Here is a 16131-nt window from a genome sequence, read left to right as displayed (position 1 = left end):
GGTTTGTTCTCACCCAAACCAGTGAGAGAAACTCTTTGCTGCTTCTTTCTGCCTTTTCCACTTGCCCTTCTCCCTGTCCTTGGGTTCAGCTGGTTTTCTCCTTAGCCCCATGCCATTCTCATTTATTTCCTGATGCCTTTGCTTAGAATTAACCTGAAGTTAATTAACCCGAAGTTGAGTTCCTCTTACTCTATGAGGTTTACCTTGACAGCTGACTTGATGGCCGCTGTCTGTTCTGATGGGCTCAGAGGGGGCTGCTTTTGATGCAGTGGGTAGAGGGGCCAGACTCGACTTCTGAAGCTCTTCTGAGGACACCTATGGCTCTGCCCCTCAGAGATTAGAAGCCACCATAGGGCAGGGTTTCTGACCATAGATTACGGATGGTACCTGGGTTTCTGTGGTTAACATCTAAGCTGCGAGATGGGGCAGTAAATTGAAACTGACCTGCTGGGGAGTCTTGCTTCTAGGACAACCTGAGCTTGAGAAATTTTATCCAGCTTTATATTTCATGTCTAGTGAGGGCTGGGTACTGGCTTCTGCCCAAGCACAGAATTAATACAACACAGGTCTCTGGCTTGGAGCCTACATTCATAGGAACCCAAGTACTGTAATAGAAATGTAGAGATCACTTCATAACATCATCTATATCTTGGGCAGAGACCTATAGAGCCTTATCCATACCCTCATTTTCCTTTCTAACAGAACCCCTACATGGGCAGAAGCAGCAATGAGTTCAGGTTAAACTACTCTTCCAGTGAGATATATGGGATGGAGTCTAGAAAAGCTCTTTTAAGAGGCTAACTCAATTGGCGGTTCCACATTCCCCGCCAATTGAGTTGAGGAGTGAGGGCCTCTCTTTGTTGAAGAATGAGGATGTGATGGCTGGAGTTCCAGCAGCCAGCTGGGAAGCCATGAGGATGAGGGCCATACCCAGAGATTAGGGTGGAGCCTGGGTCCCTGAGGACATTGTAGAACCACCATACTAGCATTGGTATGCCTTTCTTTGTTAATTTCCCTATGTGAGGGAAAAAAAAATCCAAGACCTTCTATAACTTATCTTGTTGAAGCCACAACTTTGGGGGATTTTGTTATTATCAGCCAAATATAATTCCTCAGTGATGATATGTCACTACCACAACCCAGTGATGTGGCCTCAGAGGATAATATTATTAATAGTTCCAGGTGGTGTTAGGCCAGCTTTTCTCTAATTAATATGTTATATAGTGACAGGCGGGATGAGTTTCAGTATCACCTCACCTTTCCTCTGATAGCTTTTCTCCACAGAAGTGTTAATTATCAAAGAAGCAATTCAAAAGTAGGATACAAGCAGTAAAAGTGAGAAAAGGAGCACCTAATTATTTGCAAACTGATTATTGCAAAGTGAACACACCATTATCTTTAGATCACAGTTTAGAGACAAAAAGGAGATTTCTGGTCACTGAGGCCAGCCATGATTGCAGTGATGTTGGTGGATATGTAAATATTTTAATCCTTCAGCTACAGAATGTGCTTTCTGGTTTGTCTTCACAAAATAGTCTGTAAAGGCTTGAAATGCATTCCTCATTGCACAACCATTTCAATAATGGCTGCCAGATCCCCTCCTATTATGGTCATCTCCAACCTGGAGCCCATCTGGATTGAATCCTTTCCTCTAGTGCCCCAGGAAGCTGGGCACACCTGTACTCATTCTCACACCTGAGAGGAAAAGAGAGTTCTTTAGGATTGGGATGGGACAGCAACTGACTCTGCAGAACCCTGAAGAGAGACCCTGGAAGGGCATCATCCTCCCCGAAGTCATTTTATTACTTTAGTACTCAGTGGATGGCAGCTCATCAAGGCATTGGAGCCAAACACATTATATCTCATCACCAGCAAATAAAGGCAAATTTCAGGGGTGTTGCCTTTGCGGAAGCAAATGAACAGTTATAGGAGCTTTCTAAAGGAAGAATTGGATATTTTCCCACTGATCTCAGAATTACACCTCTGACCCAGCAGAAGCTGTGTTTATTTTACAAGATAATGCATTGGTCAGCTCTGGAATCACTGGGGCATGAATGGAGGGTGAAATAGCCCATTGTGTCATGAAGTCTTTATCAAAATTCCCCCAACCTTTGGATGGGGCTTTTATAATGAAAGAGCTGGTTATAGCTCATGCAAATGATTATGACAGCACAAAATGCTTTTTGGTGATTTCAAGTTAGAATTAGGCAATAGCAGTGGGCACAAATAGCCACTTAGGGGACATGCCAGCTGCTTCCAGTGAAGCTGCTGACATAAAAAACAGGGAAAAGCACTAAAACAGATACAATTCAAGTCATAATTTGGTTGCTAATAATTTCCTTTTTGTGTCTGCAGCCTTGAAAGATTGTCCTGAATAAGTGCATTCATAAAGACAGCGAGCCCAGTCAAGCCACCACACCGATGAATAACAGCAAACTGCTATCATAAGGGTGAGTAAGGCCGGAGTCAAAAGTCAGGATCTCCTAGAGCGGGGCAGAATGGACAAGCACCAGCTGAGAAGTTTTCCTGTATGGGTGGCAGCTCATGGCTGCACATGGTCTCTGAGGCCCAGTCCAGCCCCTGGATAGGTCAGAAGAGGGCAGCTCTCTATCAGAATGGAAGCTCCCTATGGAATCCCCCAACATGCTTTGCATCCTTTGTTCTTCAACCCCCCTCGCCAGTTGCACACTAATTAAGACTGTTTGCTTCCTCTCCAGCAAGGATTTCCTTGACCTATAGCAAAGATCCTCTTTGAATTCAATCCACCCTGCATTTGTAGAGTTAAAAAAAAAATCCCATTAGCTGCTCTACCTCTGATTTCACTGACCTGTTTGTTTTTGTGGTAATACCTCTCTGGTAGTTTGCTGAAAGGGCTCCTTTCCCATACTCCTTCCCCTCAGCTTGGGTAGGACCGAGGTGGGTGAGATGTTTGTTTACACATCTCTTTGGATCATTAGATAAAAGGGGTGACACGCTTCTCTCTCTTGGCAACATGTTTAAACATGAGCCTGAGTTTTACTTTTCAACTTACTTTCTTGTCAACACACACATAAATCTGTCCAGTCATAGCTCATTCAAAAGGACTCTCCCATACAGTGCTTTTCAAATATCAATTTTCTGGAATTCTGTTTAACTTTAGTAAGCTGTCAGCTTTTAAGCAGACTGGTGTATATAACTACAAAGAATTTTGTGCTAAAATCTTTTGTTTGAGAACCACTGTAAGTAGATGTTTTATAAGGTTTGAAATTTATAAATTGGATTTTTCTCAACTCGGGAGACTGGTAAGAATAAGTTTGATTCTAGGTTATAAAACTAAGTCTCAGACAATGTCATCACTCATTTCTTTCGTGATTTTTTAAGTGTTAATTTTTTTATTGGAATAAATTTTACATGTGATGAAATGTAAGATCTTATGTCTACATTTTGATGAGTTTTGCTAAATGTATACATCTGTGTAAGACCCACCCCAAGCAAGATATAGAGCCTTTCCATCATCTCCTAAGGTGCTCTAGTCAATACCCCTTTAGGTATTGGTACCTCAATAGGCAACAATGGATCTGATTTCTATCAACATAGATGATTTTTGCCTCTTTTTAAATTAGAATCATTCAGTATGTATACTCTTTTGTGTCTGGTTTCTTTTGAGCATGTTTTTGAGATTCACCCATGTTATTATGAGTATCTGTGGTTCATTCTTTTTTATTGCTGACTAGTATTCCATTACATAAGTGTACTCCAATTTATTTATCTATTCTCCTATTGGAGATTTGGGCTGTTTCCAGTTTTTGGCTATTATGAGTAATGCTGTTATAAAAAATTTTTAAAAATCTAAGTGAGCAGCAATGGCCAAATCTGCAAATATTTTTTTTCTTATAATCTGGTTTGATCATGGAAATAAAACCACCATCCAGTGGATTTAGATACATGTTCCTCCAGAGGTATTACTGAGGCTCCAAAATGAGAGGGTTGCCCAGTGGCAGATTTTAACAGGCATGTGTTCATAGACAAGGTTCCTTTAAGGGGAGTTCTCAGCCCAACCTAAATCATCATATATATCAGAATAATCAGGACCCACATTTCCAAAAATGAGGTTCATGTAACACCAGTGGTTGTAGACAATGAATTTTGGTGGTACATGGATATTTGTATGTTTAATAGTTAAATGTTCATTTTTATGGTTGCCTTTTGTTTTTTTTTGGATAAATTCAGCCCCTCAAACGTTTTATGGTTGCCTTTTATTTATGGCAAGTGATGATAGTTTTTCCTTTATCCTTTGTGATAAAGTTCCCTTTGGCAAATTTAAGACCGATGAAAAATTTTCAGGAAAATAGTTCGGTTGAAAACTCAAATTACTGAATTTTAAAAACATTGGCATTGTTGTTAAGGTAGACTGTGGTGCTAACTAACCTTGCCTTTGCCACTCATTGTGTCACCTTTAGCAAGTTACTCTCCAAGTTTGCTTCAGGATCCATAAAATGGGCTATTAGTACAGGTTTCATACATTTGCTGTGAGGGTTAAATGATGTCTGTGATACTAGTAGCACATCGTTAGTGCTAGATAAAGTGAACTAGTGGTATTTCACTGCAAGAATCAGCAATCATGTTGGACAACCAAACACTGGCCAGGGATTGATGACTGGAAGTGTTATGTGAGGTCATCATTTCTTTTTTTTAAAAAAAATACTTACTTACTTACTTATTTATTTTTAGCTGCGTTGGGTCTTTGTTGTTGTGCGCGGGCTTTCTCTAGTTGTGGAGAGCGGGGGCTGCTCTTCGTTGCGGTGCATGGGCTTCTCATTGCGGTGGCCTCTCTTGTTGTGGAGCACGGGCTCTAGGCACGCAGGCTTCAGGAGTTGTGGTGTGAGGGCTCAGTAGTTGTGGCTTGCGGGCTTAGCTGCTCCACGGCATGTGGGATCTTCCCAGGCCAGGGATCGAACCCATGTCCCCTGCATTGGCAGGTGGATTCTTAACCACTGCACCACCAGGGAAGTCTGAAGTCATCATTTCTGACACCCAAGAAACACCCTTGGGCTTTCATAACTTTTTAAAAAGTATGCATGGGCAAAAGATATATACTCTGGCCAAGAAGAAAAACCTCACTTCTGACATTCTAAATTTAAGATCTCAATTTTAATACTCCAAATCTTTATCACTCTCTTCCAGGCAAACTTCACACCCCAAACTCCAACCACTAAACTTTCAGGTCACAGGGCAGGAAGGTGGCGAGGGGAAGGAATGGCATGCAGGCCAAGTGGCCTCTCACCTTGACTGCACATTGCCATCAGCCAGGGAGCTTCTCAAGAACACTGATGCCTGGACCCCACCTCCTGGGGTTTCCATTGGTCAGGGTGGGACCCTCCTATCTATGAAAGCTGCCCAGGTGGTTCTGATGTGCGGTCAGGGTGGAACCTGGTCTAGCTGACCAACATTGGCTCAATTCAGCCTTGACTCTCCAGGATTGGGTGGAAGTATGCCGATCCTGGCTGAGTGGAAGTGCAGCCCTCTTCATGAGAGCTGAATTCTGCATTCTACTGGGTGACATTTCCGGGCAGCAACAGAAAGTCAACTTTGTTTTAGTAGAGTTTCATTCCTATGCCTTGGAGGGGGAGTGGGCTCAGCTCTGCCATCCATCATGCAGTTTTGTGTCTTTCAGGCTCCGTCTGCAGGTTCTTTTCTCTGGTTATAAGGGAGGAGCCTGAGAGGGCATCTGATCTTCTGCCCAGTCCTCACCCACAGGCTTCTTTCTGGCCCCATTACAAGGTCTGGCTGGAGGCCCAAGTGAGTTCTTTGCAATCTAAATTTGGGTCAGTTTTTGAAATGCTCTGTCAGATGCGGAACCTGGGTCCACTAAGTTACCCCAAAGGCTAATGAGGTCACTAAAAGCAACAGTCACTGTCAATTAGCTCAGGCCAGCTGCAGATTCCCTTGTATTCCTGACTCCCTGGGGGAGGGCCTTTAACCCAGATGCACAAAAATCAGGTTCAGGGAAGTCAGTGATTCAAAACTCAAACGGATACCAGACATCTCCAAAGTCCTGATGCCAGCTCCTTGGGGGAAATCTGGCAGCCTCTGCCGTCTAAAGAGGGCTGTTTCCAGGGCACGTGAGGCGGAGGCACTAGCTGGGCAGTCTGATTGTGGGAACTGGCTCAAGTGTCATTTCGGAAAGCCTGCATGTCAGGAAGGCTCCCCACTGGCAGACTTCAGGAATCTTCCTGCTTATACTTGTATTTCCATTTCACTTTGGAGCCTAATCTTGGGCCGCAGTCCACCCAGCAAGGGAAAGCACTTTTCCCTCGGGACTCTTTCTGTGTACTCACAAATATAAGCACACACGTTTTCGTCTAGGGTTTGTGTCACATATGCAGGATATACTGGGCTGAGTCAACACCTTTGGGTTTGACTTGCCATATGGGTTGTTTCCCATGTAAGATGCAGGGTGGAAACCCCCAGCCTTGGGAAGGCCTCAGACTTTGGGCCTCCCGGGGCTGATGCCCTTGTTGTCTCCAAGGACGGAGAAAAGCTCAGAAGTGATGCAGTTTGGTATTAAGACCCCTGCCTGCCATGCAGGTTGGGGCCTCCCCACCCTGTCTCTAAGCCAGGAATTATTCTGTCTCATGGAATCACTCAGCAAAATAATTTAGAATTTGTTCTGGTTTATTACATTGGTGCCAACCAATAAATGCCCGACCACTGTTCTTATGTAGTTATGGAGTTCTTAAAATGATGCCAAAAGGAGTCTGTCAATTTAGTTAGGGCCAGGCTGCCAGATGTAATTTCTCTTCGGTGAAAAGTGGTGTTAAATATACAGCAGTCTGGAAAAAAAACATGATAAAATGGTAATGGGCATTAAATTCAAAACGGAACCCAAGAAATAAAAACACTAAGATAGGTAAAGAGGAGGAAAGTTCACAGCTTCATTCTTTGGTATAGTCCATCTCACAAAGTGTATTAACTGTACAGAACTAGGAAAAGTCCAAAATAGTTCAATATATTTAAGCTGTTTCCTACATGCAATGAGATTTGCATTTATTAATCTGCTTTTCCGTGTCATACACAGAAAAAAAAAAAAGAACAGGGAACAAATTTCCAAGGATGAAATTTCCACATTTATTTTTCTTTCATGTGCATAGAAAATGGCAGTGAAGTGTCCTATGAAAGAGGCAGGGAATGGGCATGGCGCTGCTATACCAGACTGGACTTTGTGCTTCAAAGGTACATTATTCATTTTGAAAACAAAGGATGTTGTAGTTTGTTTTTAACTGCTAACAATTCCTTGGGTTTCCTGTTTGTTTTTTAAGCTGTCAGTTTCTTCAAATCTCTTTTCAAATGACACACTGCGTTACAAATGATGGCACTTAACCAATGTGGCATTTCCATATTTACACCAACAAAAGAAATTTACAAGACACAATAGCATACAGTCTTGACATTTAGTAATAGCAATAAAACATGAAGGGCATCCATTTTATTATTATTATTTTTTCTGTACAAACTATCAGAACATAACTTATTCACATTAAAAAAATCATCTTTAATTTGATTTGACCTACACATCCCCCATCTCATTTCACCCATTTCTCAAACCTCTCATCACATAGCCCACACCTTCACCAGACTATAGAATCTACAAGTAATTAGATCTAATGCCTAAGTAGAGCTTAGAAAGTCCTCCCTCCCAAAGGTTGCCTCACTTCCCTGATAATTCCTCAAAAAAGAAAAAAAAATTCTCTTCACTCATTCCTTCCACGTCACTTCCACATTTCATCAGCAAATCAGCAAGACGGACTTCTCATCTCAATCCAAACAAGGTTAGAAAGAAAGAGTTCCTCTCCCGAGCATCATGATGCTACACCCACGAGTCTGGGGACCCTGGGTACTGTTCTGCTCTGTAAGAAGGTCGTTTAGTGGAATAAAAGTCTACATAATTTGTGGTCGATTTCAGTCCATACTGTGTTGAATAATCAGTAGAAGCTGGAAAGTGAACTCGGTCATCAAAATAAGGATCTTCATAGCTATGAGGAGACTGCAAATACAATCTGTATGCATCAAAGTTCTTTCTGTTGGAGTCATCTTGACTATAATACAGCTGTTGATGCTGTTGACAAAATGAAAAAGCAAATAAATCAAGGCAATTTTTGGAAGTACATGTTTAGGGAAAATTAACGTGGGCTTCCTGCTTCATATTTTTAAAGCAAGATTCAGTGTTTGTGAATTTATGGTTGAAAGTTGTTTCTGGTGCATACTGTATGTTCACTAGTGGACCGTAAGGATTTTACACTGTGTTTACAGGCGGGCCGGCAGTTTGCTCAAGTCCTTTCCTATGGCCTCTAGAAGTCAGCGCCTTGGGAGAACCCAAGATACCTCCCTCCTTACTAGAGGCCGAGTTCCGTGCTCTGCTGTGGAGGAGCCTGTGACCTGGGCGTGCCCAATGAAAGGATAGACTTGATTTTTGCTTTGACACAGGGGAACCATTAGCACATCATGTACTTAGTTAAAGGTTGGATTTTTGGGTTTTGGATTGTTGTGTAATTGCACAACCATCTTTTAAAACATTTACCTCAGAGATGAAGATTGAGTCCATCCCTCAGTTTTAAAAGAAATATGTAAAGATGTTTACAAAAAAAAAAAAAAAAAAAAAGAAATATGTAGTTTGGTGAACAGTCACACTTTGGAAACCCTGCTGTGCTTTTAAAGGAATAAGGCAATCTCTGGGCAGGAGAGTAGCAAAATTAGAAGAGATATGTGAGCAAATACAATTCTAAAGGAAAAGACTTCCCCAAGCTGGGGCTAATAATAACTCCATCTGTAAGGAAGCAAGGTGAAACACAGGTGGGCGTCCACCCCTGCCCTCATTTTCTTTTGTGTTGTCTTATCTCTGACCTCACATTAATTTCTTCAAATATGTTTGGAGAAAAACTGTAATGGTTCTAATGTCTGTCTTTCCCCCTGATCATGCCCAAATCCCCCTCTTAGTAAGATGTAACATATTTATCACATAGGTATCAACACCATGTTCTGGAACTAAATGCATTCTAATATTAGAAGGATTTCAGAGCTAAACTTGCTTTTTAATTAGAGTTACGATTCTGAGGCGCTATTTCTCCTGGCTAAAGAAGATTATGAGTAACTTGAGAGGTTCTTCTTCTTCCATCTACAGAGAAAAGATGATGTGAAGGGAAGTCTAAGAGCATCCTCTTCTGCAGAGCAGGACACAGGCTTGTTTGGGGAACCCCCAGTTGCTCATGTGTTAATGGAAGGTAAGAGGAGAGGTCAGATGGCCCAGGTGGACATGGCATCAGGAAGGACCAAAATGAACTTCAGGCCCCTCATGAACGCAGAGATTGAATGTTACAATCACTAGTCCCCATTGCGGTGGAGAGTGGAATTCACCCCTGCAGGGCTGGGTCCACTCTGACCTCTGAACCTAATAGAGAGCTGGCTGTGGACTCGGGTGTTTTCAAACCATGGAGGCTTGGATGGGAGGGAGTCATGAAGATGGAGAAAGAGGTGTATGTACAAAAAAGAACAATGAGAAGAGAGAATGAAGTATGCTTACCAACCTTTCCCCACCCACAGGATGGAAGAGATTTTAGAGATTAACAGGAAAAAAAAAAAAAAAAGAGTGGGAACAAGAAATCATTGGGCAAAGAACAGGAGTTAAAGACTTCTCAGCTGGTTCCCATCAGTGGCATGGTGGCACCAATTCGGATATGCAAGGACATAAGGCTATTGTGGAAGCGATTTGCTTAAACCACGGATGAGCTTCCGAGGAGCAGATATCCCCCGGGAAAGCTCCTCGGCCCCTGCCGGGTGGGCCCAGCTCAGGTAAGTCAACCGGCGCGGACCCCTTACTGTGTTGATCCCTGCTAATCGGCCTTCTGTAAAAATGATATTGCAAATTCACCTGTAGCCGTCTATTTTGTTCTCTTGCTGGTGAGGAATAGGAACTGATGTAAATTGGTGAAGGTTTGCTGGAGCCTGTAAGAAAATATTTTACGAAATTAAAACTAGCGCTCATCACTCTGGTCCATTAGGTTGTGTGGACTCCCTGCTCTAGGGCTGGTGGCGTCCCCGACGGGCCCTGCCTTCCCCGGTGCCAGCACAGCCCCGGACCAGTCAGCAGCCTGGGTGCCCTGGATCAAGCCTGCTTGCTGCTTACCCAGGGTTCTTAGGGACTAATGAATACGACAAAAAGAGGCTGTGTGTTTCACCAAAAAGCAATGCCAATGCATAGCTCCTCCAAAAAGGGTTCCTTCTCAACCTCTGGTCACGGTGGGGAGCTCTTCCCACCTGTGAAGGTTTCCCTGGCTGGCTCTGAAGAGCAGACTTGCTGCCTGAGCCAAGGAACACGGCTTTTCCAGGGCTCTGAGCTAGAGCACTGGGTCAGATGGGGGGGGGGGGGGGTAGGGAAACACAGTGGAACAAGCTCCAGGCCCTCAGAACAGCGTTGATTCAAAATCCCAGGTCCTGGAAGGAGCAGGCACAGGTGTGCTCTAACAGGCTGGCCACCTGGGGGCACATTCTTGTGTCCACCATATTTAAGTATGTTTCAAAACCAAAAGAACCTGGTAATCAGATAGCTGTCTTCATGAGTCCATAGTAGACTCCCAATGATGTCATTGGTTACCCTTCTAGTACTGTTAAGGCTAGCAAAGATTTTTATTTTTTTTTTAATGAGGAAAATGAAACATATTTGAGGCAAATTAGTTTATTGAAGCAAGCAAAGAAGATACAGAAGGGCGCGCATGCTAAGGAGGCGATCTTTAAAATAAAGCAGGCTGCCGCAAACCTGAAGCAACAATGCACTTCAGTTGGTGTGTGCATTTCCTCTGCAAAGAGCTCGGTGTTTGAAATGTAGCATCTGCAATTTTCTGAGCTATTAATTGCCATAGTAACAATAGTTGATTAGTAAACAGTCCTGTGAAATCACAATTTTAAAGACAACAGCACAACTGAGACTGCTCCCCCAGCAGTTGTTAAATTGCCACCAGTTTTTATTTCGTTCTTTTTAAGAAACAGTTTTTTTTGTTGTTGTTGAGAAAGGAGGGTTCCCCCCCCCCTTTTTTGGTAGCTCACACTGCCTTATTTGAAACCTCTAGAGTAGTTCTAATTTGCAACATAGTTGAGAATGGAGACAATAGGAAACCTTGGTAACCCTTCAGGTTGGCCTTCTTTAAGTAAATTATATGCAGGGCTTTCTGAATAGGACATAAAAATATTAATACTGGGCAACATCATTTTTGTTATTCTTAAAAAATAATCACTCTGAGGAGAATCCCGTTATATATTTTGTTATTCATTCAAACTCTTTTCCACAAAAATGTAAATGGAATTAATCTCCATCCGCAGGTTTGAATTTATGAGTCAGTCCAGGAGATGTGGGCCTGCCAAGTGTCACAGAGCTCAGCGTTCTGGAACACACAGGGGAGTGGGGAGGGGGCAGGACAAAGGGCCTGCGCTGCAGGCGAGTCGGAAATGCTTTCTCGTTTGGATACAGTGCTCATTTTATCTGCGGGTCACCAGACCACTACCCTCACTTGTTTTACTTAAAACAAGTGGAAAAGGCCCTGAAGCAGGAGATGGAGAGACTGGACCATGGTTTGCTGCTGGGGGACCATCTCAATGCAGGCAGAGGTTACCTCCCAGGCCACCGGCCAAGTGCCTGGGGACACGCGGCTTTTCGAGATACTCTATCACACACCCGACTGGCGTCTTACCAGGGTACAGGTCTCTATGTGTGGCATCCCCTTGGCTACTGTAATACTGCATAGGTGGCTGGGTCCTATCGTATTCAGAGCGAGGCTCTCTGATTCCTAACAGTGCTGGTGAGGAAGAGGTACTGCCGACTGAAGGGAGAGGCAAGAGGAGGAGGGAGAGAGAGAGAGAAGAAAGAGAAATCAGACTGTCAGTGTCTCTAGAAAGTCCTCTCTGGAAAAACAAAGGTCAGTAATTAGAAGTGCACGTGGCTGGCACTCAAGTCAGCTCTTAGAGGTGCTGTGAGTTGTAGGGCAGCCAGCCCTGGGTCTCTGGAAGGTGACCTGCAGGCCGGCCACTGTGATGATCAGCGCTGTCAACCCCCAAGCTTGCTAGAGAGCCACAGCACGTGGTGCAGGGATCATGCGGTTTCCCCACTGACCACGGTGGGTCTCAACCACCTGCCTGGGCCTTTGAAACGGAGTGATGGTAACTTCCCAGTCATGCAAGAGTTACATTTGCTGCTTTATGATCTCAGTTGACTTACTTGTAACACACCCATCTATTATCCGTTATGTATAGCTCTTCAGTAAGTAGATGTTTTATGGCATGTTTTGATTTCTGATGATTTCAAAAATATCTGCATCTCTAAATGTGTTTGAATAAGAGTGCCCAGCCCATAAAATTTATAATTCTTTTTATGGTGATCAGCTGTCAGGGAAATTTATAAACTCAGTAAGCCCTGCTCATCAAGCTCATGGTGCTGAGAAGCCCAGCCTCACAGAGGCCCAGCTTTTTTATCCCAGCTGGAGCCAAACATTTCATAATAACATGTCTACCCATGGGTGTCCTGTTGGGACATTTTTGCACAGAAGGAAAACATCTTCTTTTTCTCATTAAAAAAACCATCTTGCTTGCACTGAAGTATTTTGTAATTAAGAGTGGTCACTTATTCATTGGATCCACTTCAAAGCGGCAGGCCCCAGGCCCTGCTACCAGTGGTTTTGTGTGCATTGATGCTTTCAGAGGAAGACTGACATCAAAATATTTTCCCTAGAAAATCACTTCACTGACACACCGTGAGCATGCATGGGCAGCGTCTATGTGCTTCTCATCCTGCCTACTTTCTACAAAGTAGGAGGACAGAGGCCATCGCCGCCCGCCTCCCATAATCACATCAGCAAGATATGAGATGTGCCCATAAGCAGATACCGTGCTAGTGCTGAGGGATGGATGATCAGTCCTCAGAATAAATGGAGAAACAAGTGTGAATCAGATCCTACCTTCAAATGGAATCCAGAGAGGGACCTAGGAACTTGGACGGGGCCCGTTCAGCACTGTCCAGTGTGTATATTTAAGAGGTCCTCAAAACAAGTTCATTGCTTAGTGACTGTGTCCTGATTTGTCTGAAATTATTCTTTTGCCTGTACACATGCCTTTTGTTAAACAGCAAACTCTCTTGCTTCCCCGGGCACCCCTCTTCCTGAGTCTCTAAAGAATCCTGAGCATTTTTATAAAGCAAGACAGCCTCAGGCTACACCTGGGAACCCAGCAAGACATGTCAAAAACCAAGCAGAGGTCTCTTTGAAGAAAACAACTCATAATTTAAAAACTAAGACATAAATATACACCATACGCAGTAGGCAGAGATAATTTTTAAAAATTTCTGGTACAAGTGGAGACATCCAATTATGTGACAAGAACCACCAGTCATCTATTAGTCTTTTCGGTCACATTTGTCCACATGAGAAATACGACTGCCAGCAGGAGCACAGCTGAATACAACAGGTAATATTTATATGTCAGAATGGGAGATTTAAAGCCAAATAAAAAAAGATATTTATTACTTTTCCTGTTTCATTTAGTTAAGAATTAAATTTACAGGACTGAATCGACTTGGTAATAATATTCCGTTCTTACATGCAAAAAAACAAAACAAAACAAAAAAACCAGACCCCCCCCCCCAAACCTAGTCTGAGCCTCAATACATTCTTTCTACCAAATTAAACACCACCAATATGTAGGTAGTGTGGTTGTCAAGATTCCCAACTTACAAATCAAAGGGAATTCCTGTAAAGCCACCTGCAGGGCCTGTTCCCCTTAGCCATGGATGCTGGGGGTCTGGAATGCAGCCAGGGGATGAAGTTTTAACTGGTGAGGAGTAAGGTACAGGTGGAGATCATGGCTCTCCCAGGCTGTGGGTCTAAAGCTCGTGTCTAAAGGATTCTTTCTAAGAGTTTTCACCAAGAAAACGAAAAAATCACTTTGAAGAGATTTCAGATTTATGGCCTGCAGGCAGGCAAGGGCAGCCATTTTCAGGCACAACCTAGTGGCTCTCAAAGTGTGTTCCTCCACTCTCCTGTATCCGCATCACTGGGCCAGCTTATTAAATGCAGGTTCCCAGGCCCCTTTGCAAACCTAGTGAAGCAGAATCTTAGGGGGAACAGATGCTATTGAGGACCCCGGGATAATTTTATGCGCCATAGTTGGTGTAAACGTACATAAACTTTTAAAGCGGAAGGAGGAGAGTGGGTCTGCTGTATACAATAGCATGTAATTCCCAAAGAAGGCTTTCAGCCTGAAGAGCAAATTCTCCTTTCCTCAGTGTTTGGAGGTGACAGGCTTAATCAGCGTACGTTCAATCTCCAGATGGGAAACAATGTTCTGTCACACAAATGCTCTCACCAAGAAGGGGAGTTTACCCACTGACCTGACTGAATGACAGGTGACATCTGTTGGTTGGTGGTAGACAACGAAGGATGTGATTTGAATCGGTCTCGCTCTAATGTTGACACAGGTGTAATAAAATGGTTCTGATTCCACCCATCCTGTGGAGTTAAAAGAGAAAAAGAAACCTCTCAAAGTGGATAATGACATTTCATTACAATAAATGATTACAACCCTGAGCTCTGCTGAATGCTAATTATGACAGAGCTATTCTTGTAAGTTACCTTTTTATAAATGCTCCGGAGGTCCCGATATTGCCATAATGTATTCAAGACCTGGGCTGCTGCCTTCACCACTTTCAGAGATGATCTAGGGGAGAGAGTGGGGATGTTAATGAATGTGAGCGGCTCCACTTGAAGAGACTCTGGCAGCAAAGCAATGGCCAAGAGGCCATCACTCCAAGGACCAGGGGGCAAGGAGGCTGCTGCTAGAAACCACCACCAAGGAATCAGGTGTACCTGGGAGTCAGTCAAGTTCAGGGCTGGCCAGAGGTGGCAAGGACCAAAGAGAGGCTCACAGGCACTTGGCTCTGTGGTTAGAAGCTGTGGTCGGGATGAGCCCACGACTTCTGACCATGACCACACATCTCAAGTGTCTGAGGACCCTCACAAGTTAACTTAAGTTACCCCCCCATCATTAGGCCTTCATATAAAACACGTTCACTGCCTTCTTGTCATTTGTACCTCTTTGTAAACAGATGTGTCTGTGTGCTGTAGTGTTTGATTTGGAAAATAAGGTCAGTTATTACCTCCCCTCTCCCTGAGGCCTTCCCGACCAGTGTGTCTGAAATTGCGACACCCCCTCCTCACCCTGGCATGCCCTATCACTGTCCCCGATTTTATTATTTGCCCTTCACTCAGCACCATCCGCAGGCGCTGCTCATTCCACTGGTACCTTGTCTGTTCCACCCATGGAATGTAAGCTACCTGCGGGCAGGTGTGAACTGCTCACTGCTGTAGCACGTGGCAGGTGGGCAAGAGATAGATGCTTGGAGAGTGAATCAAAAGGAAAGTAAGTGTATGTTCAGAAGACAACTTGATTTGATCCAGGTTTTCTGAATCTCTTGTTTTGAAAAAAAAAAAATTAAGACTTTTTTTTTCAATATACAAAGATTTTGGCACTGGTTCAGCATTTCTCCAGCCTGTTCTTATGCCTTTCACGGATAAAGGCTATCTCACAAAATTTTAAGAGCACTAAATGTGATTTCGGTTACTCTTACAGGAGAGGGGAAGGGAGCGGGAGGGGGAGTTAGTGGAACAGGGCCTTAGCGTTATCTGTAATGTTTCGTTTCCTTTGAAATAAAAATGAGTGTGTGTGCACTTATTACTAATGAGATAAAAAAAGATACCTAAGAAAAAAGGACTGAAAGGAAATATGAATAATGTTGGTAGCTGTGGTTTCTGCGGGGTGAGAATATGATTTGCTACATTATTCTTCAAAAGTATACATAGTGTGAGTTCTAGTACTGACACTCAGCCAATTAATAAATGTTTGCTAGTATGGGCCAGTCTTTGTTCTAGATACCGAGGATGCAGCAGTGAATGAAAAGACAAGGCACCCGCTCCTGGGGCCGTCAGATGCCAGAGGGGGTCATAAATAACCCCGGGGAAGCCACTGCCGCGTGCAGAAGGAGAGTGGGGAGACGGGCGGGCCATTTTACTACTGATCAGGGAGGCGACTGTCCTGTTGTGTCGAGAATGGGACAAGCAG

At 43.6% G+C, this 16131-nt stretch overlaps 1 protein-coding gene across 1 annotated transcript in view; it reads right to left on the bottom strand.

The window, feature by feature from the left end:
• Positions 1-7083: 7083 nt before the first annotated feature.
• PKP4 (plakophilin 4) overlaps positions 7084-16131 on the bottom strand; it is a 243941-nt gene continuing 234893 nt past the window's right edge. The window contains exons 19-23 of the mRNA XM_061184041.1: positions 14646-14730; positions 14405-14522; positions 11718-11846; positions 9905-9978; positions 7084-8095 (exon numbers count right to left, since the gene is read on the bottom strand). Of these exons, the coding sequence (XP_061040024.1) occupies positions 7847-8095; positions 9905-9978; positions 11718-11846; positions 14405-14522; positions 14646-14730 (655 nt within the window). The 3' untranslated portion in view covers positions 7084-7846. The remainder of the gene's footprint in view (positions 8096-9904; positions 9979-11717; positions 11847-14404; positions 14523-14645; positions 14731-16131) is intronic.

The sequence above is a fragment of the Eubalaena glacialis genome, chromosome 1, assembly GCF_028564815.1.
Source record: "Eubalaena glacialis isolate mEubGla1 chromosome 1, mEubGla1.1.hap2.+ XY, whole genome shotgun sequence".
Classification (NCBI taxonomy): Eukaryota; Metazoa; Chordata; class Mammalia; order Artiodactyla; family Balaenidae; genus Eubalaena; species Eubalaena glacialis.
The sequence above is the reverse complement of the archived record's forward strand: the minus strand, read 5'-3'. Positions and strand labels throughout refer to the sequence as shown.